This window comes from Callorhinus ursinus, unplaced genomic scaffold (assembly GCF_003265705.2).
Source record: "Callorhinus ursinus isolate GAN/ISIS: 27379988/994484 unplaced genomic scaffold, GSC_fseal_2.0 scaffold24, whole genome shotgun sequence".
Classification (NCBI taxonomy): domain Eukaryota; kingdom Metazoa; phylum Chordata; class Mammalia; order Carnivora; family Otariidae; genus Callorhinus; species Callorhinus ursinus.
This window is the reverse complement of record NW_027397086.1, coordinates 4,721,543-4,749,031: the sequence shown is the minus strand read 5'-3', so window position 1 is coordinate 4,749,031 and position 27,489 is coordinate 4,721,543. Positions and strand designations below refer to the sequence as shown.

The following is a 27,489-nucleotide window of genomic DNA, read 5'->3' as shown; positions in this document are numbered from 1 at the left end:
TTCTCTCTCTCTCTCTCTTTCTTTCTCTCTCTCTCTCTCTCTCTCTCGTTTTTCCTTCATCATACATACCAAAGGATTTGTGAACTTTGACTTTTTCAGAGAACCAACTTTGAGCTTTATTTATCACTCTACAGGCCTTACTTTTTTAAATCATTTCTGCTTTTGTATTTTTAATTGTTTTCTCCCACTTCCTTTTGCTTTGTTTTGTTCTTTTCCTAGTTCTCTGTAATAAATACTAGGTTCGTTTCTTTTTTTAACTTTCTTAATTATTGATATAAGCATTTGTAGCTATGGATTTTTCTCTGAATAGCATTTTGTAGCTTTGACTGTATCCTGTACACAGATAGTTTGTCATTTTAACTTTAATTTCTTCTTTCATCTCTGAATTATTTGGAGTGTTTTTTTCTTACCCAAATGGTTCATTTTTAAAAATTTGTTTTTACCCCCTGGGCAGGGGAAAGAATGGAATTGCTCCAGGTTTACCAGAACCACATGGATTATGAGTATGGGCGATACAGTTTCCCCCAAAGGAAAAGTCAGGGCTGTTTCCAAAAGAATTGGGGTAGATATTAGGCAGACACAGATGCTAGTTTCTTCTCCACTGCCAATGGAATTGTTGAGGGATTCAATGAGATAGTACGTGTAATTTACTTAGCTCTGTGTCTAGCACAAAACAAGCCAGATAATATTAACCAGATTAATACCTCCTCCTCACACCCTTTCTTACTGCTGATCAGAATACTGGCATTTGCTCTGTGATCCCATAGCTCCCTAGAGAACATTAGCAAACAGTAGGTTACCCCACTGCATCTGTGGATTACCAGGTAATCCCCACGGCATGAAAGGATCTGTGACTGTGTCCTCATTTCACCTCGGGGAGCCAGGAGGAGATTTGGCTCCCCTGGACCCCAGGATTCTGTGCAGGCTGCGGGACTTTGCCCACGTGCCTTTGTGATTCATTAGCCTCAACACCAAGAAATAAATGAGTCCATGTGCTCATCTAAGAAACATGGTCTCTGACCACCTAACATGTGACTGCCTGGGTCTGCCCCCTTTCTGCAGACCTGGGAAACAATTGTCTCAACATCAGTGAGCTTCCAACACATTTCATATAAGGACTATTCTTTAAGGGAGGATTTGTCCTGAAGTCTGTGTTTTGCATGATTGATAGTAATTAGTGGCACCAAGTAAAAGTCACAGTCTTCCGCATCTGACAGGGACCTGAGCTGCCTGCTGACATCTCCTCCTGCAGGAGGTGGAATTGCTTTGTGCTCTCTTTAAAAAACAAAACAAAACACCCTAACGAGCTGCTGCTTTGTTATTTCATTTGGAATTTATCAAGACAGTTTACGTGATCAAACCACACAAGTGTAGTTCTGGGTGCCAGCACTCCTCATTTCTGAAGTTTGAAAGTGATCTTTTCAAGGCAGAGCAGGAGAACATGGAAAAAAAGTCTTTCATCTCAAGTTTTAAAGGCAAGGGAGAGAGAAAAAGGAAAGCGTCAGATGGAACTGTGGCATATTTTTATGCTGTGGAGGGTTTTTTTCCCCTCAACACAGCAGAATTTTCCTTATTAAATAGATAGCTGTGTGAGAAAAACCAAAACCATCCTCGGGACGGAAGTGAGGCGGGTGGCGATGGGAGAAACGAGAGCAGTGAGTTTCTGGGCTGTGGCGGAGCCCGGGTGCCAGCCGCAGCTCTGGCTCCGGGACGTGGAGGGCGCCCAGCTTCAGGCAGGCTCCGCGCCACGGACCATGGGTGTCCCTCAGCTTAAGAGAAGGTGTCTGTTCAGGAGAGCACCTCCTTTGTCAGCCTGGCGCTCTCTCCTCAGGGCCAGCGCGCCTTGTAGACACCCCTGGTGGGGGGGCCCCCCCTCATTCACCGGCAGGAAGGTTTGGCCACATGCCCTTGAGGGCATCCAGCGCAGAGCCAGCTGAGGGCTGCCCACGCCCGGCCCCGGGGCTGTGTGCCCCACCGTGGCAGTCTGCTTGGCACTTAGATCGCAGCCACAGGGTGTCACCGAGCCCTGTGTGGCGTGTGGAAGGAGGGGGCAGAGCAGAAGTACGTTCTGGGTAGCTGTCCATCTCAAAGGAGGTCCAGTCTGCAGGTGGGCAAGCCACGGGGGCAGATGTAAGCTGCCAGAAGCATCCTCTGGGACTGGGGGCAGGCTGCAGCATGGGCGGCTGGGACCCTCATCCCCGTGCTGGCCAATGACTCCCAGGCCCCAGCCCTCAGCATGGCTCTCTGTCCCCAGTTTTTGGAGTTAGATGGGCCTGAATTCAAATCCTGCTGCCCCCACTTGCAAGCCACTTTTCCTCTCTGTAAAGTGGAGAGTAAGCGTACCTTCAGTGCCGGTCACCTGTGGGTGCGGTGGCACAGGCGAGGCCGGCCTTTCCTGTCGCAGACCATGGCTGTTACTAGCACAGTTGTTTCTTGCAAGGCATCTGCACCTCCCAGTCTAGCCCTGGGCTCTGGCGTTGCTCAGCCCTGTGGCAGCCAGGGCCAGTGGCTGGTCCAGTTACTGTCCATCTTAACAAGGCCATTAACACAGGCTCGTCTGCTGCAGTAACTCTGTATAAATAGGACGGGAGCTGAGACATCCCAGCTGCGCCGTCCCAATCCAGATGGAATCTCCCAGCACTGGCCTGTCTGAGGTGGGTGGCCGCCACGTGGTCGGCATCTGGGCGCCATCCATGCTTATGGCAAACCCAGATGGGTGCATCCCTCCCATGGGCATCCCGATGTTCTTCCAAGTGGAGCCTGGCTGTGGAGGCAGGCTCAGGGTCAGCTCAGCTTGTCAGGCACCTCAGCGGTCCAGGCCCGGGGCCAGGAGACTCCTCATGACCACCTTCATTACCCCCAACCACAGTCAAGAAACTGAGGCCACCCAGCTGGGAAGTGGCAAGGCCAGGGTTCCAAGTCTCCTGGCTCCATGCCTCCCCCCCCACACACACACCACTGCTGCCCGTCCCGTGGCGGAGCTAGCAGGGTCTTCAGGCCTGGGTGGGCCCAGTGACGGCGGGACCTGGGAAAGATATGCCACGGTGAGTGCCAGGGAGGCCGAGGTGAGGAGATGGGAGACGTGGAGAGGTAGCCGCAGTGTAGTTGTGAGGCCTCCTGGAGAGTGTTGACCCTACAGGGGAAAGTAGGCAGGGAGAGCCACAGCCTGGGTACCTCCAGGTCCAGCTGTGCCCCCACCTTGCCTCACTGGCTGCCAGGCACCAGAAGACCTGACTGGGGTAAACGGAGGCCTGATGATACAGTGGGACAGACCCGTGTTCAGTCCTGCCTCGGCCACTTCCCAGCTGTGTGGCCTCACACAGGCGAAGCAACTCTCCCAGCTTCAGTTTCTGCTTCTGTAAAAAGCAAGATAAAACCTCTCTGGCAGCTGTGTTATTGTTATGATCCTGTAATCTGGGCAAAGCTCTTAGCTTAGGACCTGGCATGTAGTAAGTGCTCCGTTTTGTTATTACTTAAATATTAAATTAATTTGATTAAATATTAAATTTTAGGGTGAAGTGGGCGGGAGATACCGGCTTCCAGTTGTGGAATGAATAAGTCACGGGAGTAAAAGGCACAGCAGGAGGAATATAGTTAGTGATACTGTGACAGCATTGTGACAGATGGTGGCTACACCTGTGAGCACAGCATAATGTATAAACTCGTGAGTCACTGTGTTGTACACCTGAAACTAATGCAACATTGTGTGTCCACTACACTCAAATAAAGTAATTAAAAAAGGAAATAAATACTGGATTTTAAAAACATTTATGAAAATATTATTTCTGTATTTTACTATTATCAGCACTTGACTCTCGGTGTCTCTATCTTCGCCTACAAAACGGGGGTAGTAATGCACTTTGCAAGGTTATTGTGTGGCTTACATAAAATGCCTTCATTCATGCAGTCTTTCATTCAACTAGTGTTTACCAAGGAGCTCCTGCGTGCTCTCTTGCAGCTGCTGGGGACTGAGCTCTGGAGCAAGACCCACTTCCTGCTCTGATGAGTTTTAAGCCTGATGAGGGAATCAGACGTTAAATACACAAATGATACAAATGAGTCTCGTATTGCATTTGTGAGCCTGTATGTGGTGCCCGAGCACAGTGCAGGCACAGGGCAAGTGGGGGGTGACTCTGCTTATGATTTCATTACGGTTTAGGCTTTTAAATATTTCCAGTTATGGGCCAGTAACAGTGCTGAAATGATTTCCCCTGAATTTGCACAGAATGAACTGTAAAAGATTTGCTGCCTTTGGGACAGTGTCTGTTGTGGGACTGAAAGGATATTTAGATGGAGTTTCTGTGCAGGCGTTACCAAGGCTCAAGGTCTGCCCAGGTTGCTGGGGACAGGCCTTTTTGGGGAGCCCCCCCCGCTGAATCCTCAGCGTGTCACAGTGTTGGCCTGTACTCTCAGGCCCTGGGGGGTAGACAGATGTTGGAGTCTGCATATTTTGTGGAGGGGGAAATTAGCCCTGATGGAGTAGTGAGCTCCCTGTGCCCCCCAGGGTGCAAGCGGGCACTGGGGGCTAGAAATGGTGTGCCACCCCTTAGAAGGAGAGCATCTCCTGGCCTCCCTTTGCATAACAGGGACCTGAGAAGAAGCAGAGGGGCCAGCTTCAGTCCTCAAAGGGCAGCACAGAGCAAGCCTTCCAGGATGAGGGTGTTATTTGAGAAAAGCCGATTCCCCATGTGTTTCTGAGGCCAGTGAGTGGGTCGGAACACAAGCGCTGGAGCCAGACAGACCTGGGCTCCACTCCCACACAGCCACTGTGAGGCCTAGACAGGTTTCTTAATTTCTCTGAGCTTTCGTTATCTCCTCCACCCTCAGGGGTTGATGGCAGGGTCTCATGGGTAAAGAGGGAAGTTCCCAGCTTGTCGTGGGTCTTCCGGAAGCCGCCGTTCTCCACCCACCCCTTCCCTTATCCTGCTCCCCAGAGTTTGCTTCTGGCGGAGCCTTCGCTCTGCCACTCAGGCAGCCTGGTTCAGGTCTGCACAGATTTTGCAGCTAGAACAGAGGTGCCACGCGTCCCCTATCCTGCCACCTCATGCTCGGCACCAGAGGATACTTTTTGTTGTGGTTGAAGCGGTAATGGGATTTTCAGGATTGCCTCCGCTGAATCCTTGGGGAGGTAACTGAATTACATTTTTAAGAAGGGAGAGGCAAAACAAGATCCAAAGAGAGAATCCATCTGTGGATTTCAACCTACAAAACTTGGAGCTTCCATACAAGGGAAATTATTTCTAATTATTAAAATTTTGGAAACATGGTGCCACTAGAAAGAAAGGAAGTAGAAATGGCTCCAATTAGAAGTGCTAGCATATGTTTCTATGATTTAATGGTTTCCCGTAACAATGTGTAGCTATTTTTAAAGCAGACGAATGACTCATGGTATCCAGCACCAGCGGTCCACCGTGATGGCAGGAAGCTTGTGCTCTGGGGAGGCAGGCTTGGGTTCGACTCCTACCTCCATCATTTACCAGCTGTGTGGCGTGGAGCAAGTTATGCATCCCCTCTGCATTTCCTTTTCCTCCTCTATAAAATGGGTTGTTGTAAGGATTAATAAGATAATGCATGTATGAGTCAGTGCAGTGCTTGTCCATCCATGCAAAAAACCCCACTTTTATATCAAATACGGGGTTATCTATATTTGTCATAATTCTTAGTAGTTTAATAGTAAACTTTTAAGGCTATAAATTTTCCTCTGAGTACCACTTTGGTCAAATTCATACAGTTTGATATATAGTGTTCTTACTGACATTATCTTCAAATAGTTTGTTTTATGTTTTTTGCTTTTTCTTTGACCTGAGAGTTGCATATGAGTGTGTGTGTGTGTGTGTGTGTGTGTGTGTGTGTTTTCTAATCAGTTAGAATTCTTTCTATATTTATTGTTAAATCCTAGATGTATTGTAGTAAGGTCAAAGCATGTGGGTAATACAGCATTTACTTTTTGGAACTTACTGAGCATTTCTTTATAGTCTAATATAGAACCAATTTTTGTAAGTATTCCATGGGTATTTGAAAAGAATGGTTATTTTCATTTATATAACACCAAGCTTGTTAATTTCATTACTCAATATCCATATATGCACAGATACATATATATACCTGCACATGTGTGTATATTTTTGTAGTTATACACATGTGCCCACAGCTGCATGCATGTGAGCATGCACAAGTGCACACACACACACACACACACACACATTCTGGAAGAGACACGCCAAAGGCTCCTTCTACGATTGTGGCTTTGTTGAACTCACTTCATTTCCGGCAATTTTTTGCTTTGTATATTTTGATGCAGTGTTCCTTTGTGCATAGAAATTTGTAGTCATTAGATCTTCTCAATCAACTGTGCTTTTCATTAATATCGGTTCCTTCTCTTTGCCTTGTCCAGTGTTTTCTGCCTTGAATTCTGCTTTATATTGCTACTCCTGTTCAGCCCACCAGTATCATAGATGTAGTGGCAGTGCTTACAGAGGGCTGCTGGGATGACATCCCGTCCGTTGTCCACGCACACCTCCAGAGAGCCTGAGGTGTGGATCATGTTGTACAGCCAGCCCTCCTCTCCTATCACTGGCTGAATCCCAGCCGGGGTGATGCCAGGAGGCTGTGCCAAGGCTCACCACTGGCCTATCATAACCATGTTTTCATATCACACATTACTTTCTTATTAAGCGCCCTCAAGAAAATTCTCTATCTAGCCTTAGTTCTTTGTACCAAGGACTGTTGCTTTTTTTTATTTCTTCTTTTAGTTAATTTGTGATTTTGGGGTGTGTGTGTGTGTGCATGTGTGTTTGTGTGTGTGTGTGTGTGTGTAGATAGAAAAAGAGGCAGACACATAGCTAAGTGAATAAATAAAAAACCGAATTCAGTCCAAATGGGCATTGCCCTGGATAGGACACCTTAGATCTATCCAACGCTATCGGTGAAAAATACAAGTATCTGTCCCGTTCATGTCCTGTTATTTTCCAGTTGGGTTAGAGGTAAAAACCCTTGTGGCTGGAGAGTATATGAACTTCTCACAAGATTTTAGCATCTTCCCAGCTAAATCTTCCCAGCTAAAATCTTCCCAGCATTCATTTTGGTTGTCACTCAGAAGCTTGACTGCAGTGGAGCAGTCTGTGTGAGAAATTAGTAGTCAGGATTGGAAGTCAGAATAGTATCTTGGTTTTCCATAAATCACCCTTTATACCTTCTAGCACAGCAGTGCTGTTTTGTGCTATTTTGTTCTGATTCATGATGAGTGCCCACCATTACTAAATACCTTCTTTAATTTTAGGGATCTATCTTCTGGATTTAATCTACATTGATTCTGCATATCCTGCCTCGGGCAGCATCATGGAAAACGAACAAAGATCCAATCAGATGAACAATATTCTCCGAATAATCGCTGATTTACAAGTTTCCTGCAGCTACGGTTAGTACCCCTGGTTGCTGGAATTGTAAAATCTTACATCACTGAAATTTGGATTCAGCACCTTATCAGTGAGAAAGCTGTAGAAAACTCTACAAAGCTCTTCATTCTAATATCTTGAACATCCAACATGTCCTGGACCCTTTACCCACAGGCTTGATCCTCAAAGACTAGGAAAACTAGTTGTTCTCATCTCTGTGTTACAGACAAGGAGACTGAGGCTGCAAATAGTTCAGTTGCTTGTCTAATAAGATCACACATCTGGGGAACCATGGGGCCCAGGTCTTTCTGGCTCCCAGGTCATTCATCCATGAAGAGCTTTGTGGGCAGCCCCTTGGCAGCTCTCCTCCAAGAGGATTCAGGGACCTGGGTTCCTTCATGTCGTGGCTCCACCATGTCCTATGGCCTCAGGGTCCACTAGTGGAGTCTGCATCCATCTGGCAGATGCAGGAGGAAGAGAGAATCATACAAGAGTAGGTTTTACAGACCAGATTTGTACATGGTGCTCATCACTTCTGCTGGGGAGGCTAGGAAATGTAATCTAGTTGTGGGCCTAGCAGAAAAAGGGAGCTGACTTGGTAAAAACTGGCCAGGCTCTGCTATACATGACCGGATCCAAAGTATGACCAGTTGTCAGAGATGAGGTTAAGGAACAGAGAAGTCAGAACGCTGGATGGGCCATCCATGCAGATGTTGATTTTACCCAGGATGACAGTGGACTCTGGGGTGTGGAATGCAGCTGTGAGCGAGGTGTCCAAGTTCCCCAGGAAGGGGCAAGAATGACCGGGGCGCCAGCTGGGAGGAGTCAGCAATGAAGAGGGGAGTAGGTGGTAGAGCTGCAGAAATGTGCCTCTGCGGAGCAGGGTTCTCACAAGTGGGTGGAGGAATAAAAGTCTGGAAGCAGCAAAGGGGGACAGGAAGGAAACCAACCCCACGTGCAGTACAAGGGCATGAGAAAACTAACAACTTCCGTTTGGGAGGGCCACAGGGAAGCCAGGGTGCGGTTCTGTGGGGCGGGCTTGCTGAAGCAGAAGCCACCCACCCCCTGCCCCAAACCCCTGCACAGGTGCTTCCAGATCAGCTGTCCTGACTGGAGGAGATGCGAGGGGTCCAGACTCTCCGTACGGTCCTCCCCTGCCCAGGCCCTTTCCGTTCACAAGTAAGTCAGCACTCACTGTCCCACTGTCCTGTAGGGTGATTACACACACGGCTTTGGGGTCAGACAGACTCGGGCTCACATCTGAGCTCTGCCTCCTGAAAAGTCACTTCCTCGTCTCTAAGTGTGAGGTTTTCTCATCGGTAGAAATGGGGACATAACGCGTGCAGAGGCCTTAGCACATCCAACATTTCATTAGAGCTCAGTAAATCCTCGTACGAATGTCACCCTCATTCAGATGTCATCAGCTTCGTGAAGCAGGTGTCATTATCCCCAGGACGAGAACACTGAGGCTCTAGAGAAACAGAGTGACCTGTTCCAAATCTTGCAGTTAAGGGGCAGGGCCACCAGGAGCTCCTCACAGCACCTGGGTGCACGTCCCCAAGTGTGAGGGGCCCTCCCCACCCCCTTTCTGCTCTTCACACCCCCCTTTACTGCCTCCGCCTCTTCCTTCAGCTTGCTCTGTCCCACCCCGTGAGCAATGGCAGAGAGGACCCTAGAGGATTTCTGACCCCCTTGGAGTGCAGGGACCATGAAGGTGTGTGGAGGGTATGTGGGACAGAGGTGGGGTACAGTGTGGCCGAGGCGTCCAGTGACAGGGTTGAAACCTGGCTCTGCCACGTCTCAATGATGTGATCTTTGCCAACTGCCATAGTTTCTTTCTCTGTGCAGTGGCCATATTATTTCCCCCAAATGAAGGAGGTGTGACAGTTAAGTAGATGCCTTCTGGAAACCACCTGGTACATAGCCTGGTGCAGAACAGGTGCCCAGGCGTCTAGGCCCCTCCCACTCTTCCCAGGATGGAGCAGCTCCAGCCCAAGCTGTGCCAGGACCTGGGTTGGGCCTCTGCACCGGGCTGGATGGGGTTTGTTCATTCATCTCTCATTCTTGTCATGCAGGGGATGGGAGGTTTGCCCAGTTTCCCCAGTGGAAACCTGTTTAAGGGCACAGACACCCAGCTCTGGTCCGTTCTGGGGGCCTTTCTCTCCCCAACCAAGGAGCTGTGGTGACTTCAGGGTCTGTGGTCTGTGGCCCATCCATCTGAGAGGTGGGCACTCCTTGAGGGCAGATTGAACCAGTGATTCCCACACTTCTCATTCAGGGTTGGGGAGAGACTGAAGCCTGTGGGTTCTGTCCGTGTGTTGCAGATCACCTCACAACCCTGCCCCACGTGCAGAAGTACCTGAAGTCTGTACGCTACATCGAAGAGCTCCAGAAGTTTGTGGAAGATGACAACTACAAGTGAGTGGCTGCTCTCTCACCCCCTGTCCCCTTTGGGACCAGTGAGCTGCCACCTGCAGGGCTTGCAAAAGGTCACCGCAGCAGCACCCGTAAACCAGCACACACGAGCACAAGCGCGTGATGCGACCTCTGGCCCCAGCCGCCCAGGCCCTGTAGATCTGAGGACATTGTTCTGTCAGTTTCTCGTCCTGGCTTTCCCACATTGCATGGGTAGCATGAACTTGGACTCCACAGCTGTGCGTGGTGCAGGCTTTGTGCTCTGGGTCCTCACAAGTGACTCCCCCCACCCACCCCTGCTCACAGCGCTGGGTGGAAGGGCCGCGCTCCAGCCATGCCTCTAGGCTGACAGTTCTTCGAGAGCCCGTTTCGTGGACGAGGCAGCTCCCTGCGGCCCCAGCTTTCTGCAGGACTCTCACCATCTGGCAGTGGCTGAGGCCCTATCTCCATCCCACGCAGCCCTTTGGAGCAGACTCGGGTCCCACAAAGACCCCGTGGGCCCTTTGTCTTCATCTTCCCCTCACCGTGCTCTGCCTTTCAGTTGGTTCTTCATTTGCGGCACCTGGGGATTTATCCAGCATTTCTACGTATTTAGAGGGAGAAGGAGGATTTTTCAGATCAACTCTGTCTGCCACATTGATTGGCTATCCTCTTGGCTCATTTTGAGCTTGAGGCCAACCAAGAGTCTCAGTACTTTTCGTATTACCTGATATATCAAGGCAGATCTCATCCATCTGGTAACTGATCATTTCCCCCTAAATGCCAACTTTATATATATTCTTTCAAATCTCATCTTATTGGCTGCTTCCGGGTGTCATGTTCCTTGGAATCCCATTATCCAATATATATAATTTTTCTCTCTTCCAGCTTTGTATCGGAAATTTGACCAGTTCGATTACTTGGTGTTCATCAAAATCACTGAAAATTGTAGGGAACTGTGGCCACTAGAGACCCCTCTGGTCACTCCTGATATGCTCACTAGGACCCTGGGGACGGCTGTTGAAACAGCTCCACATCTGGCCATGTCTACAGTAGTGGTTCTCCACCTTCGCTGTGAATCAAAATCACCTGGGAAGCTTTCTAACCATCCATATGTTTGTGGTGGAGCCTGGAAATTTGTATTTTTTCAAAGCTCCCTGGGTGGTTCTAATAATTAGCCATCTTTGGGAACATAGACATAATGTCTTTAGTTGTTATTGTATAATATTTTTTAGAGCAGAGGATAATATGAAATTGTGATCTGTTACATAATAGGAACAACAACAGATGAAGGCCAGAGATTACCATTAAAATTATGTTTGCCACAAATTAAGCTCATTTTGCTTACAAAGCATTTGCTGTTCCTGAAAAGAGTACCCCAGAGTGTGAAATTATTCCCACTTAGGTTCTGGGATAATATTTTCCATTCATGTGTCTGTAGTACAATTAAAGAGACAGCAGTTTTTCATTAACACTAATATCCTTTAAGGAGAAGAATGGTCTATAAATACTTCTGACCATGAGATAATCCTTGGACAAGCTGCAGGTCGTGAGTAATTACTCCTTCCATTCTGAAGGACACTGAACACCCCCTGCGCTTACTGCTAACCAGTCAGCCTGGATTTTACAAAGGCCCTTTGTTGTGGTCCAAGTGGGCAAACCAAGGGAAGATGCCTGCACTCTCCCCCACCCAGGGCCCAGACCATGGATGGGTTCCCTCTCCAGGGAGGCCCCAGCTCTGAGTGACACAGGACATGCAGGGCTTGTGATTCTGCTTGAGGAACCCATGTCCGATGGCCCAACTCATGTCCCAAAACTTGCTCCCCACCCAAAAGGATGCAGTGGCTTTGTTATTACCTGATGATGGAGCATTTCTGAAAACCCTCCCCCATCTGCTTGGGAGATACTGTGCCACGGGTCCCAAACAGTGCTTATTTTTCTCGACTCTTTGTCCATTTTATCTTATTTAAGAAAAATTACCCCAATTCTTACCACTTAGAAAGCATGACCTTTAACATTAAGTGAACATAATTCTGGACATTTTTAATGCATAGGGAGTACATAGAGATGCAGAGAAAGATGGACAGATGGTTGGATGGAATGATAGAACTTATTAAAATTGGATCATGCTACACTTGCTATTTTTAATTGAAAGTATTTTAATTTAACCAGAAAAAGGAACTGAAATAAAATGTAAGGAATTAGCTGCTCTTCAAATAAATATTTCTTCAGCACAAGAGATATAATTTCCTAAAAGAGCCTTGTAAGATTACTAAGAGAGGTCAGGAAAAACATGAAGAGGTTTGAGCCAGTGAGTCCTGTTTTAACCAGGTCTCCACTGTGCACAGGGTCAGCTGACTGGTTACAAAAGATGAGAACGTCAGCCCTCTCCCCCGCCTTCACCTCCCCTTCACCATCTTCCAATTTTTTGTTAGTCGTGTTATTATTACTACACAGTCCAAGTTTATAGCATACACATTATGTTCAGGAACCATCATTCCTACTGCTTAGTGTTTTTAAACAGATTTAATTCTTACCACCTGTGTTCTTCCACAGCTTTTCCATTCTTGAAGTCTTTATTTTAACAACTCCCTTATTTAGCTGGATTTCCCCATGAGGCAGACTTTCGAAAGTCCTGCACACTCTGATTTCCCTCGTGAAAACGTCCACATGTGACGGCCTCGCCTCACAGCCCTGCGCGCCTCTGCGCCTCTCCCCCAGCACTTGCAGACCCTGCTCCCGTTGCCTTCTGACACCGGATGCTGCTGTAGAGAAGTCTGAGCAGTCTGATCCTTTCCTCTTGTAAGTGACTTGCTTTATCTGCCTGGTGGGTAAAGGATTCCTTGGAGTTCAAAGGCACAACAAGAGGAATGGTTCAGAGTGGAGTGTTCTGTACCAAATTTCCCTGGAACATGGCATGCCCTTTCTTCATTTCAGAGGGATTCTTTGGGTTATCTTTGACGTCTTCTGTGCCATTTCTTGGCTTTCCTCTTTCAGGGATTCCAGGCATCCATATGTTGGGTGCTGTCTGCCTTCCATGTCCCCTAGCTTCTTCCTAGAAGCTATAATCTCTGTCTTTTCCTCACAGATGCTCAGACAATCTGTCTCTACTTAGATATTCATCTGATCCTTGATTGGCCCCCTAGGACCCCAATCTCCCTTTCCATGTTGCTCCTTTGTGTCATCATCTCATTTTTCAGGTCTTGCTTTATTCAACCCATGTTCCAAATAAGCTGTTCTCCTGCTCAAAGCACTTGGGGGGATTTCCCTGTATCTCTGGGGGCTGCCTCCTGGGCTGAGCAATGTGGACACTGCTCTATTCCTTTTTCTTTCCTTTTTTTGTGTGAGAGGATGTTTGCTAGGTTGCCATACCATTTCTTTTTGTCTTCCTCCCATTTGAGAAGCTCCATCTGGATATTCCATGGCTTGGATGGAGGGAGGTGACATCTGGCCCTGCTCCCATGTATGTGAGGTGGGCTGGCTTTTCCTCCTGCCATGCTGTGAGGTCAGGGTGCTTTGTCTTTACCTTCTGTAGCCTGGGGGGGATGCAGGGCTCAGACTCCCACCGAGGCAGGGAGCACACAGTGTGTTTTAGATGTGGGGGCTCTATTAAAAGGCCTGTATCAGGGTTTCTTCCACCTCATTGGGGGCTGCATCCCATTCCAGAAAGGGGCACCCTCAGGTTTCAAATCACCCCCTCAAGGGAACCTTCATTTCTGCCAGAGTATCCACCATGCTGTCCACCCATTTCATCCATTTCTTGCCAACATCTGAAGAGGGAGAAAGGTAGGGACTCTTGCTCAGACCTACCGAGAAGCCTCAGAGGGCAGGATACTGGAGCCCTCCTATGTCACACCTCTTGGTCAAACTCCACAATTCTCCTTTTCTTTCCTTGGCTGCAAGTTTCTGAAGTTCATGGCTTCAGTTCATGCCCCTTTTCTTTTTGAGTTGCAGCTGGTAAATTCTACTCCTAAGCCTTTCTAATTACTTGTTGGTTTTGTTGGGAGAGGGGGAGTCTGGCATCTGGCTTCACTCCACCATTTTCACCCAGAGATTATTAATCAGTACTTAAAAGATAATAATAATAAATTATATTAATAATATATTAATATAATATATTAATTAATTAATAATATAATATAATAAGAATTGAGGTGCCAGTCCTCATAACACGTCCATTGCCTTGTGCCTTTCTGGGGCCTCTGAGAAGGGGGTGTAGTGTAGTGATTAAAAACCCTGATTTCAGGTCAGACAGTCCTGGGTTGGATTGCCTGCCCTGCCACTTGCTAGCCCATGAATTTGGGGAAGCTACTTAACCTTGCTCCTGCTGTTTCCTCATCTGATAGAAGGAGACAATAAATGTACCTACTCCCCAGGCTTGTCTTGAGATGTGGAGCAGACCCCAAAGGGCTCTTGGGCTCTGAGACTCTAGCCCTTAGCAGCAGTCCTGTCTCCTGAGTCCAAACCCACGTGTGTTCAGTCCCCCTCTGATATACCAGAGCCCCCCTGATCTCATGAAAATCTTTGTTTGCAGACTGTCACTCAGAATTGAACCGGGAAGCAGCTCTCCGAGACTGGTCTCTTCCAAGGAAGATCTCGCAGGTACTGTAACCACCTCGAGTGGGGACATACCCACTAATGGCCCAGGCATGGCTGCCGGGGCTGGCCCTGACTGTGACATCAAGGGCCCAGTTGAGTTGCAGGTTGGCAGACTCCACGGTCCTAGCAGCCCTTGTATACCAACCTTCCAGGCTCCTAATCCATGGGGCCCCTGTGGGTCACCTCTGGGCTGGGGCTCCCTGAAAAAGCCTGGGACCCAACAGCCCCAAGAGAGGGCAGATCAGAACCCCAGGTTGGGAACATGCACAGGTAGAGAAAACCTTAGGTTCTTCTCCAAGTTGCCTGGGCCCTTAACATTGGGCCTGCTGCCCAGGCTCGGGTTGATGTGCCCTGGAGGGGGGCTGGTGCACAGGATGCCTGGGGAGTTGGTGCCTCCACACACAGATGGCTCACCCTCCTGGAACATCAGCTTTATTCACGTATTTGGGACATACACACAGTGTCCCTAGTGATTAAGGGGGTTGGGGACAGGGTTCCCATCAGAGGGATGTAGGTAATAGCAGCAGGATTCTAAAGCAATTGTTGAGGGCCATAGAAGGAATGGTAGCAAACACTAACCATTTAAGACTTTCTTCAGGAGGTAATGCCAAAATTCTGGAGCAGAGTGGGCTTAAATCAAAAGCTTTCTGCCCTTGAGTCTCCCTCAGATTAGTCTGAGTAAGAGCCCTTTGCTACCTTATCTGGTTAGCGTGCCTTAACAGGATAAGCCAAGTCTCTGGCCTTCCCTGCGTGCCAAGAAGCCCCCATAGTCACACTTTCTTTCTACCCTTCGGACAGTGCCAGAGGATTCATCTCCTAGGGCCCCTTCCTGCTGCAGGCTTCCATTACTTCTGCCCCTGCTGTGTCTGACCCGTCCCCACTTCCCGCTCCATGCATGCAGGAGCCATTGAGCAGGGAGTGATGGGAGGGCCTGCTGTGAGCCCGGCCCTTACAGTGAGCCAGGTACCCGGGGAACAAGGCAAAGACCTGCCCACATGGGGCTTAGGCTTCAGCAGGGAGACAGGCAGCAAAGCCATGGGGGGTGGGGGGGCAAGGCGTGGCATAGGAAGAGAGATGGCAGAGGGAGGGTCTTAGCCTTGCCTTGAGGGGAGGCTAAGACCTCTGCCTCTCTCTAGCACCTCTCTCCATCCACAGGCCAAACTCGAGCCTCCTCTCTGCCTGAGAGAAGTGAGGCCTCTGGAAATTTCTCCCGTCAGGCCTCTTGCACATGCCTTGAATGCCTTTCCCTCATGTTTCCATGGTTGGCTCTTGCTCATCGTTCTAAACTCAGAGAGACTTTATTTCAGCTCTTTGTTTCTTTATGACACCCCCATTTGTAATTATTCTCTTTGTTCACTGGGCCTCACTTAATGGGTCACCGGATGGGTCACTGGATAAGTCTCCAGCACCTGGCATAATGCTTGTGCTCTACGGATGCTCGAGCCTCCCCGGGTTCATGGATGAAGGGATGAAAGGAAGGAAGGACCAGGCTGAGGCTCCAGGGGGGGCCTTTGGTGCACACTAGCCTGGAGCACAAGAAGGGTCTTATTGCTGGAGCCTCATCCCTGAGCCTCAGAGAGCCTCCTCCTCCCCATTGCCCTGCACACCCACCTGCAGCCCAGGCAGCCTCGCCTCCCAAGCCTCAGCCATGGCAGCAGAGGCCTCCCCTTCCCCCAGGCATCTGTCTGACCCAAATGGTCCCTTCAGTTGACCAGCACCTGCCTCACTACCTCCTCCCTGAAGAAGAGACCAGGGCCCCATCTGTGCCTCCAGCCCAGTTCTGCACTGAGCACCACCAGCTCCTCCTGCTAGGCCGGAGGTTGCAGACCAGGAGCCAGGCTCAGAAAACTAACACTGCTAATTGGGGGCCTCAAGAACGGGCCCTCTCACTGAGCCCCAGGCAGGAAAGGAGGAGCTGTACCGACTTTTGACCCCTGCCTATGATGGAAACCAGGGCCTGGGAGCCAGGACCCGGCCCCTGGCCCAGCCTCCTCAGGGTCCACCAGACTTTCCTGTTTTAGCCACTGTCCCCTCCATTGGCTCTGTCGTTTATTAGCCATGTGAGGTCAGAACCCAGCAAATTAACCAACTGCCACATCAGTCAGAATCCCGGCAGGAAAGAGAATTACTCCCCCACCACACCCCAGCTCATACGAAGAGACTTGAATGAAGCTGAAATGGGAATTATGTAAAGAATAGTGAGGCACCGGCACCTGTAGGCTGAGGGACCTGGGAAGGAAAAGGTGTCACTAACTCCAGTGATCGCTGAGCTGAGGAGGACTTAGCTTCTGAGGGAGCAAACAGAACAGTGGCATACCTGCCAAGCCTCAGTTTCTCCATCTATAAAGACCATAATGCCTCCCTCCCATGGTTGTTGTGGGAATTTATTGAGACCACGGGTGTGAAACCGTCTAGTGCCTGATACACAGAACACTGTCATCAAGTGTAACTTTACTAGGATGATGTGATTGTTGTCAGTGTTATGATTGTGCCTCTGTCACTGAATCAGCCTTCGGCTTTTCATGAAATGTCACTGCCTCAGGGGTGCTTTCCTCCCACCGGACCCCCATCCTCCTGGTCAGGCCCCTGTTACGCCAGGGTTGGCAAACTGTGGCCCACATCCAGCCCGCCCCTGTTTTTGTATTGGAGCACACCACACCCATCCGTTGACATATTGTCTGTTTGCTTTCCATGACAGTGGCAGAGTTGAGTGGTTGGGACAAAGACCCTATGGCCTCCAAAGCCTAAAATATTCACCATCTGGCTTTTTACAGAAACTTTGCCAACCCAGTGTTCCACGCTCTTGCTGAGCCGGTCTGTACTTCTCCACAGCACTTCCCCCTGTGGGGATTAAAGCGTTATCTGTGCATATTTGTCCCACGTCTGCCTTCCCCCCAACATAAGGACCCTGCCTGGCATCCCCAGAGCCTGGCACACAGAGGCCCTGGGGAAATAGCTGCACTCGCCTGTCCTCGCCTCTCCAGCCTGGCCTCTCCAGCCCGGCCTCTGAGCTCCTGGCCAGACCCTTCAGGCGCTGGGCTCTGGGAGGCAGCTCCAGGGCTGCCGACTGCTGACTCCACACTCCCTTCTGGGGAAGTGCTGATGCAGCACTTTCACACAGTGGTGCGAGCCGGCTCACAGGAGTGTTTTCCACCAGTTTTCCAAAGCCCTGGCTCCCGCCCTGGGAGCAGGATGTTAAGGTTTTCATTGATCACCAGAGGGCCCGGGAGTGTCTGGAAGGCTTCCGATGTGCTCAGTGGTCCTGGCTTCCCACCCGCAGCCTCGAAGCCTCTCCGAGGACAGAGGCGGGTACTGCTGCAGCCTGGAACAGCCGACGGGTCCTGTGGAGGGCGGGACCAGAGGGGCAGTTCCCAGGAGGCCTTCCCCCATCTGGCAATCAGACCAGGCTGCGTGGCAGGAGCCCGGTCAGGCCTAGGGACAGGAATGTGCCTCTTGCAGTCCCAGGAATGGGAGGAACGCAGCCTCCCTCAGCTCCTCGGGATGGGGGTTGAAGCTACAGCTCTGGGTTCCCTTTCCAGCAGTCAGGCACCCGCCCACACCTGCCAGCGAGAGGACCCAAGATGCCTTCATTGGTTCGTGCACTCAGGATATCCAGGCCAAGGGCCTGCCATGACAGGCCCTTGCAATGAGCCAGGTTCCCAGTGGAATGAGGCAAAGACCTGCCCGCATGGAGCTCAGGCTTTAGCAGGGAGACAGGCGGCAAAAGCCATGAGGGGGCAAGGAGGCATGGCACTGGAAGGAGCCAGAGGAGGCCAGTGTGAGCAAGACCAAGATAGTTGGTGGGCTCCCTGACCCTTCCGTGTGGCTGTGCCCGCTTCTCTCACCAGCTCGCCTGCCTCAGGCGCGGAGACCTGCTGACCCAGCACCGGGAGGAGCCGGGACTTGGGTCTCTCAGAGGGCTTGCTTAGTGTCAATGTGGCCCCGGGCTGAGGCTGTGCCCTTCATGTCTGTGATGGCCCCTGCGCCCCACAGAGAGCTGCCCACTCTCCACCCTGGGGAGTGGCCGTGCCGGCAGCCCTGCACCGACAAATAGACTGTGAGAACGGAAATGGAGAAACCTTCTCAGTTTCTGGGCTGTGGAGGAGAGAGGGCCAGGAATGCCACGTTTTCAATCCCCATCCCCCCTGGATGTAATGTTTCGTTTATATAAATGAACTAATATTTTCCTGGAGAGCAAAAATCATAAAGAACGTTGACCCCCAGAGGGGGCAAGTAATGTCTGTATGTGCCTTGGAACCGATGAAGACATTTCCAGATTCTGTGAGCCCCGCCGCCTCGTGGCTGAACCAACTGACAGGTTTTCTCTCAAGAGTCCTTGGCAGCAAAGCAAGGCCATGGAAAATCTCAGCACGGGCCTCAGGTTTCTGTACTTGTACCTTTAGACCTGCTCTCCACATACCTCTGTGTCTTCCTCGTCCTACTGCCTTCTGGGGAAAAGCCCTGCTTTGGAGTCAGGCAGACCTGAGTTTGCAGTGCGGCTCCAGCCCTTCTCAGCTGTGGGACCTTGGGCCATCGGCTTACTCCCTCCGAGCATCGGTTTTCTCGTCGGTGACACGGCCGTAGGAATAAATACTTCATGGAGGCTTACTTCCCAGGACTGAGGCTGTGCCAGGAAAGCCCTCAGCACAGCACCTGGCACATGCCTGCCACTCAGCATCCCTGGCTCGTGGCCTGCACAGGGCAGGCTCCGATGCTGTCCTGATGGAGGGACAGCACCACACAGCCGAGAGAGCAGGAGACCGGGAGCCGGAGGGCCCTCCCCTCAAGTCCGACTCACCACTCACCAGCTGCGCCAGGTACCACCACTGATAACCAGCCACCCCAGAACCCAGTGGCACAGAACCACCATTTTGTTACAGGCACGGGCTTTGTGGGTCAGGAAATAGGGCAGGACACAGTCAGGATGACTTGTCTCTGCTTTACAGTGTCTGGGGCCTCGGCCGGAAGGACTTGAAGGCTGAGAGGGACTCAGTGGCTAGGGGCTGGAATCATCTGGACGCACATGGTGCTCGCTGTTGATGGGGCCACAGCTGGGGCCGAACACATAAATACGTGTGGCCTGGGCTTCCTTACCATATGGCAGCCTCAGAGTCGTCAGCTCCTACCTGCCAGTGCTCCCCCAGAGCGAATGTCCCAAGAGCAGGGTGGAAGCTGTGTCACGGCATCTGTGTGACCCCCCCTCAGAAGTCACGTGACCTTGCTTTTGCCACGCTCTGTGGGTCAAGGCAGTCACACAGGCTCACCCAGGTCCAAGGAGAGGGGACGCAGACCTGACCACTTGACGGGGGCAGTGTTGAGAATTTGTGGACATGTGTTGAAACCACCACACCAGCTGGTTCGTGGTAGGGAAACAGAGGCTCAGAGATGATGATGGTGGTAGTGGTGGTGGTGGTGGTGGCAGGAACTGGCATGCATTGAGCTGGTACTCGCTGCCAGGCACTGTTGTAAACGCTTCCTGTGTGTTCACTCAGGACCCTCACACCTACCCTATGAGATGAGGGCCGATAGCCTTGTTCTGTGGGGGGAGGTACTGGGGCGCTCACCCCCTCATCTCTCGTATGGAAGAAGGAGCAGAGCCAGTTGCTAAGCTCAGGGGTCTGGACTGGTCACCTGTATCCCATGCGTGGAACAAGAGGGATGCACTTGAGGGTCCCAGAGCACCCTGGACTCTGCCCCCATTGCCCTTTGTGTCTGTGCAAGTACAGTAATAGAAAGTACAGCGTCTATGCAGTCATCACTGCCTTGGATGACAACCTTGGCACATCAGGCCTTTCCTAGAGACACTTTTGAGTCACACACTGTCCCTGCTTAGTTCTTAGAAGGCCGGTTCTGTGTAAGAATCACAACTCCAAACTTGATTTGACATTAAATCTTCTTCACTCCCCCTAGCTGGGGCCTGATCTCTCATGGTCAGGGTTCGGGGTGCTTGGCCTTTCTCCCCACCAGGACTCCCTCTGTCTCTGTTGGCTTGCTAACCTTGGGGGCTGGGGTGAAGGACACAGTCTTAACAGTGGGTGCTGGTGTCTTGGAACCCTCCAGGTGACAGTTGGTGTACTGATGCTTCTTCACATGAGCACTTTCATGGGTTTTTCAGAGGTCCCCAGGTCCCTTGGCCCGGGCATGTGCCAATCCATTCTGGGACCACTGCAGCCCCTTCACAGAGTCTGTGCCCCCTGCCAGCTCCTTGCTGCTTGGGTCCCTGCCAGCCCTTAACTCCATGCCGGCTGTCCTCACAGGGGGCCCAGTGTGGTTGGTGGGAGGCCACACCCAGCCTTGTCCTGACAGGCCTGCAAATGCAGCTAGCCCTAGTGTGGCCACCGCTGTCCACTGGCTGGGGCCATGTGGGCTCCCATGCCTGAGTAAGGCACTGGGAGTCCCCTGGTCTCCCAACTGCTGGGGACATATTTCAAGCTCCCGAAGTGGTCTGTGGAGACCTCCCCCTCCACTGGAGAGTAGTGAGCAGAAAAAGAGAGCACCCCATGGGTGAGGGTGGGGAGTCCCCTTTCCATAGTCTCCCCCGTTAGCACTTTTAGATTCTCAGGATGAATTAAGGGGCTCAGGGGAGGCGCTTGAGAGCCGAGAAGCCAGTGGCTGCCTCTCCACTCTGGAAGTTCACATCTGCTCTGTTCCTCATCTCTCATCTTGGTCAAGGTCAAGCAGAGGAACAGAGATGCCAGCCCGCTTCCATCCCACTCTGCTGCCATGCTGTGGCCCAGCTCCGCACATGGCACCAGTGGCTTCCCCGGCCTTGCTTGCTCTGACTCCAGGGAGAAAGCATCTGGGCCTCACCACTGTCGAAGGGGGATCGGATGCCATTTTTCAGAAAGAAATGACCCAGGGCATTCTGAATGATGTGTGAGCCAGATCTTGGCTTACGGTGAGGACCCGTGAGAGCTGCGTGTATGAGAAACAAAGAATGTGTGTGACTGTAACACTGACTGGCTCCCAGGCTCGCCCATGAAACCTGGCCTGAGAGGACTTTCTGTGCACAGGGCCTCATGTCCCCAAGTGCCAGAGGGCAGCCCCGGGGAGGGCAGCACACACAGTCCAGAAGCCAGGAACCCCCTTCACCCCATGAGCCACGTGCACCACGTGCTCTGATGATGCTGTCAGAAGCCTCAGATCCAGCCATGGTCACACCCCTTCTCCAACACAGAGGGGCTCGGAAGGCCAAGGAGACTGGACGGCGAGCTCCCAGCAGCCCAGGCAGAGGCTGGACTGGAACTCGAGTCTTGTGACTCCGAGTCCCCTCTGCCACAGCTGCCTCCCATTAACTTCTAGTGTGCAAGACTTGGAGAGTAGCCCGTGAGCGGCCGCCGGCTGCCAGACTGCTTCAGTTGAGCAGTGCAGACCCGGGGCAAGGACGGGGATGCTGCTGGAAACCCGTGGGAACGAGGCTCCCCATCCTCCTCTGCAGAGCCCGCCCCTCTGTAGCCAGAACCCCATGCCTGGCCCGGACGGCCCCCACCTCCCTGAGCTGGTGCTGGTGGGAGACTCTGGTCAATAGGAAATCCCATCTCATTCCTTAGTTACAAGTGGATGGGTGCCATGAAGGCAAGTGCAGGCCGCTGGAGAGCGAGGGACTGGAGCACCTGGCCCCGAAGATGGGGGTCACCACCCTCTCTGAGAACTCAGGACATGTGTGCCGGCAGCACTGGGCCTGCATCTCAGTGGAAGCCCTCCCGTTGCAAATTGAACCCCTGGCGAAGGGGGCAGGTCAACAGCTCTTGCCTCCATTTCTCCCTTCTCCCGAGAGAAACATCTGGCTGAGCAGAAGGTCTTTTCTGGAGTGTTTCAGGCTTGCCTGCTGGTCCACATGGGTAGGCAGAGGAGGATGCTGGCTCCTGGCGTGGGCCAGCCGACTCAGGTGGCAGGCTAGGCCCCTCCAGGTTGCTCTCCCTAGACACCTGCACCCAAGGGAAGGAGGGTGTCTTCCAGCCCCAAAGATGGGTGCTGCCTGCACAAGGCGCCTCTGAGGGGTAAGAAGTGACAGCTGAGGACGGGGCTGCTGGCCAGGAAAACAGTGCATCGCTTCTGACGCCTTCCATTCGAATTACAGTGAAGCCCAAGGACTCATGAATCTAAAATGACACTTTTCTCAAATATTTGTTTTGTTGACCCTGGTTCTACATCACCACTCCTCCTAAAAATCTCTACACCTTCCCCTCGTTAAACTCCAGGCCCCTCACATGACCCTGCAGCTCTGGCTGCCCCCTCTTCCCCCCGCCCCCCACCGCACACACAGTCCCCGCCCTCAGCTCTTCTGCCAGGCTGGCTCCCTGCAGTTTCTCTAGTAGCTTCTGTTGTCTGTCATCTTGAGGTCTTTGCCCTTGCTGCTCCTTCTGCATATGCCACTCAATCGGCTGGAACTCTTGGGCCAGCCTGGATGTCAGACCCTCCAGCTCCTCTCCAACCTTCCCATGTTCTCAGACGCGCAGCTCGTGGCTCCGCTGCTCACCCGCTGCTTGCCCAGGCAAGCTCCTTAACCCTCCTGACCTCAGGTCCCACATGGTAGCATCGAGATAACAACCATGCCTAGGAGGCAGTGTTCTTGCACCTGTGTAAAGTCTTTAGCACAGGTTCTGGCACCTGTAGATGTGCAAAGTAGACCAGCTGTTAAGCATCACCACCATCATTATTGGCGTGGTAATCGTACTGTTGGTGTAGTTATTGCTCTTATCATATCTGTTATTTCTTTCCTCCTATCAAAGCATGGGTCCCTCCCCGGTGTAATTATCTGCATAGTTGTCTTTGGCCCCCACTTGACTGTAAACCCCATGAAAGCAAAACGTCAGCTCTCTAATCCAGTCTGGCTGACCAGCACCTGGCTCAGGGCTGGCTCAGGGTCAGGAAACCTTTGCTTCAGGAAGGAGGGAGGGGTGCTGTGTCATTTCCTCCTCACAAGGAGGCTGCCGGGTCAGGCCACTGTTCCTGTTTTGCAGATGTAGAATGAAGCTCAGAGGTGCCAGGTGACTTACCCAAGGTCACTCAGCCTGCAAGTGGTAGATAACACCAGAGCCCACATCTGTCTGCCTCTGGACCCTGAGTTCTGAGGACCATTCATCATCCTGACTCCCGCCCACTACAAAGCTATTATTCGAAGGCCCTGTGCTCTTTTCTCTTCAATCAATGAGTGGTCTGTTGGGCAGCCTGTTGGTTTCTTGAGAGAAATGTAATGAAAACCAGATTTTTTTTCAACATGATATCTCGTTCCCCACAGAGACTGTCAGTTCTCATATGTTCCAATTAAACTGCTAAAGAAACAGCCACTTAAAGAGCTTTAAAGATTATTCATGGAAAAATTATGCTGAGGAAAAATAGAGCAATCCTCTGAGATAGTCAAGCCACATGGTCAGTTTTTCCAGCTGTTCGTGCCATATCGGGCCGGGCAGTGGGGACCACACTCTGCAAAGCAAGGCCAGAACCCGGGCTCATTATCACTGCCCCTGCCCTTGCCCCAGGGGACATGGAGAAACAAACTTGCCAGCTCCCAGCTGAGAAACGGCCCCAGAAGACACATGTCCCTGGTGATGTGACGTGGTGACCACCCCAGGCTTAGTGGGGCAGGAACACGAGGCCTTTCAGTAGCAGAGAGCGTCACTTACTGGCAGAGAAGCCACCCCGGTCCCGAAGTCCCAACTGAATGGAAATTCTTCTGCTTCAGCGTCAGACCAGGCTATTGGTCAACAATACAGGGGATGGGCGTGGCCGAGACCCGGGGCACCCACAGCAGCAGCAGCTTGGACGCTGGACCCAGGCAGATCACAGCCTCTTCTGCTTGGGCCTCCCACCCTTCCCCTCAGCCGGGCTGAGGGCCATCTGAGGCCAGGCAGGCCTCCCAAGGCCATGCAAAGCAGCAAGAAGAGGGAGGCGGATCTGGGCCTTGTCCTGGAGGGAGAATCAGGAGCCGAGCGGAAGAAACCAAGGGCGCGTCCAGAGGCGTGGGAGAGCCGGAACATGCAGATCAGCGCCGGGATTCGGGAAGCATGTGGAGACAGGTGAGAAATGGAGTGAGCAGGAGTGAGTGGGACAGCCACGGAGGTTATCAGAGAGCTTTGGAGAGTCCAGCTCTCTAGGCACAGCACGGCATGCACGGCCAGCTGAGGGAACGAAGCCGGCACCCCTCCAGCGCGTGACCTGATGTGCCTCGGATGTCCCTTTAAAATGGCAACTGTAAAATTACCAACTGCCTACGAGTCAGTGAAATAGGATGTCCAAGTGTTGGGACAAGCCTGGCATGCAGCTGGTGCATAATAGATGTTTGTCCTCTCCACCTTCACCTGCAAGAGTAGCAGTTGGACCTTACGAAACACACAGTTCCTGGAGGAAGTACCACCTGCTTCTGTGAGATCACCTCACATGTGACACTGTCTCTTCTGCCTCGGGTTTTCACTAATGCCCAACCTTTGAACTGCTAGACACCCCCCTGCCCTGCCACCACCGGGATAGCAGTGTACCCCTGGGTTGAAGTCCGGCACGTGGCAGCTGTGTAAGCCCTGGCTTTCCCACCTATGAACCAGGGCTGCTAGGAGAACCCCCCACATGGAGGGCAGCACGCCCCCACAGCACGGGCCCCAGTCCCCGGCACGGAACACTCAGCCATAATTATCACCGTTATTATTACTATGACAACACAGGGAGTCAAGTTCCACTTCAAACCACAGAGGGCGGAGCAATGCAAGCTGACCTTTACAAAATACTTTCTGAACCCATGGTGGGAGCCAGGGTGAGTCAGGCAGTGTAATCCCGCGTCCATGCCGCTGATAAACAAGGCGAATTCCACCCTCTGCATGGATTCATTTATTGAGCAATATGTGCAAAACAAAAACAAAGCAGGATGGCTTCCATTCTTCCCTTTCCTCTCTGGAGCAACCACACGAGACGTTTCCTCCAGGACGGAGCTTGCTTTTGTTCCAACTTTTGAGCAGAATGTCTTCACTGGGGTGCGTGTGAGAATCACCTGGAGAGCAATGACCAGACCCACTTGAGGCCAATGAAATCAGAACCTCCAGGATGAGTCCGAGAAACTCCATTTCTCACACACTCTCTCGATGCCTCTGCTACATCCCCTGGTTAACAAGTAGAGCTGATGATGGTGTGGGACACCTTCCTGGGAAGCTGCACAGAGACGCTAAGCTGAAGTACATGTCCTCAAACATGTTCTAGGCTCAAATCTGAAAATCCTGGGGAAGGTGTCTGTCCCTATCCGGGGCCAGGAGCAAGGCCACATTGATCTGGCATTGGCTCCCCTGTGAGCCCTTCGGGGGTGGGAAGGGGGATTCCTGGAGGAGGTGTTGGGTGGGTGGTCCCAGGTGTCTACTCCATGGATTCACAATGCCTAGATGACATTGCCAAACAGCTCCTGACCTTGACGCTTAAGCTCTTGAGCTGCTGCCTCCCCATTTGTGAATTAAGGCTAATAACCTGGATCTCAAAGGGGTGTTGTGTGGGTTAAGTGTGAAGGCACTGCAGGGCCGCAGCATGACACAGATGGCACAGCCCAGTGGGGTGATCGCAGGAGAGTTCCAGAAAGGGGCTATTTATAAAGACGCAGGCAGGGTATAAGGACCCCCAAGGACAGCACAGCACCCCAGGGCTGGAACAGGAGTGCAGGGAGGCAGAGGTTACAGAAACCAGAGTAGAGAGGACTTGGGGAAGACTGCTGCCTCTCTGGGTGACCCCGAAGGAAAGTCTGGAGGAGATGGTACCACAGACTCTCTCCTTCCTCCCCGGTTTCTGGCTAGGGCTCCCCATTGACCTGACCCAACAAGGAGCTAGAGGGAAGGGAGCCCACTGACCTAGGCCCCATAGTGCAGCTCCCAGTTCATAGCACAGGGTGGAAAAGGGTGCAGGACAAATCTGGAGGGCAAACAGAAGATTCCAGCACAGCCCCTGGTACACAGTAGGCTTCCACGTGTTTTTAAAGTATTCTCATTTTAAATAATGAAATATTGAACATATAGAGACTACCCATTGTACCCACCATCCATATTTAACACAAACTAACATTTTGCCATATTTGTTTTATATTTTTTTAAGTAAAATAACGTTACAGATAGAGCAAAAGTCCCTCTTACCCCACCCTTCCTTTCTTCCCTGTAGAGGTATTTACTCTCCTGGGACCGCTTTATGTTATTCCTGTGCAGGTTCTCATATTTTGCTGCATATCTACTCACGTACAAACATATATACTCTTGTTTTGCATGTTTTAAAATGTTTACAAAAATGGCATCATGCCTCAAAATAAACATCCTTTGGCACCTTACACTTTCCACTCAGCATATGCTTCTAGGATTTAATTTGTATCGATACCTATAAATCCAGTTTCTTCACTGTTTTTTTGCTCTGTAGGATTTGTTGGATAAATAGACCACAGCTGATTCATCTATTTCCCTCCTGAGGGGCATGTAGACTGTTTCCACTTTTTTGCTGTTATACACAGTGCTACACTGAACATCCTTGTACACGTGTCTCCTTGTGCATGTCTGTAGGAATTTCCTGAGGGTGGATTCCTAGAATTGGAATCGCCTGCCCACAGAGGCATGGTATCTTCACCTTTACTCCCCATTGCTACTTGTTTTCCAAATATTGGACACTCCCCTGAGCCAGCATTCCCATCCTTTCCCACCCTAGCCAATACTTGATATTGTCGGGCCGATTAATTTTTTACAATCTAATAAGGTAAGAGTGTTTTTTCTCACTTTTACTATATAATTTGCATTCCCATTACCCCAGTGAGGTTAAGCATATTTCCCTGTAGTGATTGGTCCTGTGGGGTTCCTCTTTTGTGACTTTCCCGTTTGAGTCCTTTACCCATTTTCTCTCTGTGGTTTGTCTCCCTTTACTGATAGTTGAAATTCTTTATGTATCTCAACACAAATGCTTTGCCGGTGATACGGTGACAGATCTCTTCTGCCAGACTACAACTTGCCTTTTAACATCGTTTTTGCTGTCTTTTATTTGTTTGTTTTGGTGCACAAATGTTTTATTTTAATGCAATCAAATGTATTCAATTTTTTTTTAAGATTGTATTTATTTATTTGAGAGAGAGAGAGCGCCAGCAGAGGGAGGGGGAGAGGGA

General features: G+C 51.1%; 1 protein-coding gene across 5 annotated transcripts in view; it reads left to right on the top strand.

The window, feature by feature from the left end:
* The window catches only part of RALGPS1 (Ral GEF with PH domain and SH3 binding motif 1), a 267,587-nt gene that overhangs the window by 197,311 nt on the left and 42,787 nt on the right, over window positions 1–27,489 (top strand). For 4 of the 5 annotated variants that reach the window (XM_073905734.1, XM_073905733.1, XM_073905732.1 and 1 more), the window contains exons 9-11: window positions 7,280–7,417; window positions 9,719–9,812; window positions 14,323–14,390. In XM_073905734.1, coding sequence (XP_073761835.1) covers window positions 7,280–7,417; window positions 9,719–9,812; window positions 14,323–14,390 — 300 coding nt within the window. Of the gene's footprint in view, window positions 1–7,279; window positions 7,418–8,480; window positions 8,574–9,718; window positions 9,813–14,322; window positions 14,391–27,489 lie in introns of all 5 variants that reach the window. The other variant, XM_073905731.1, reaches the window with a different exon arrangement.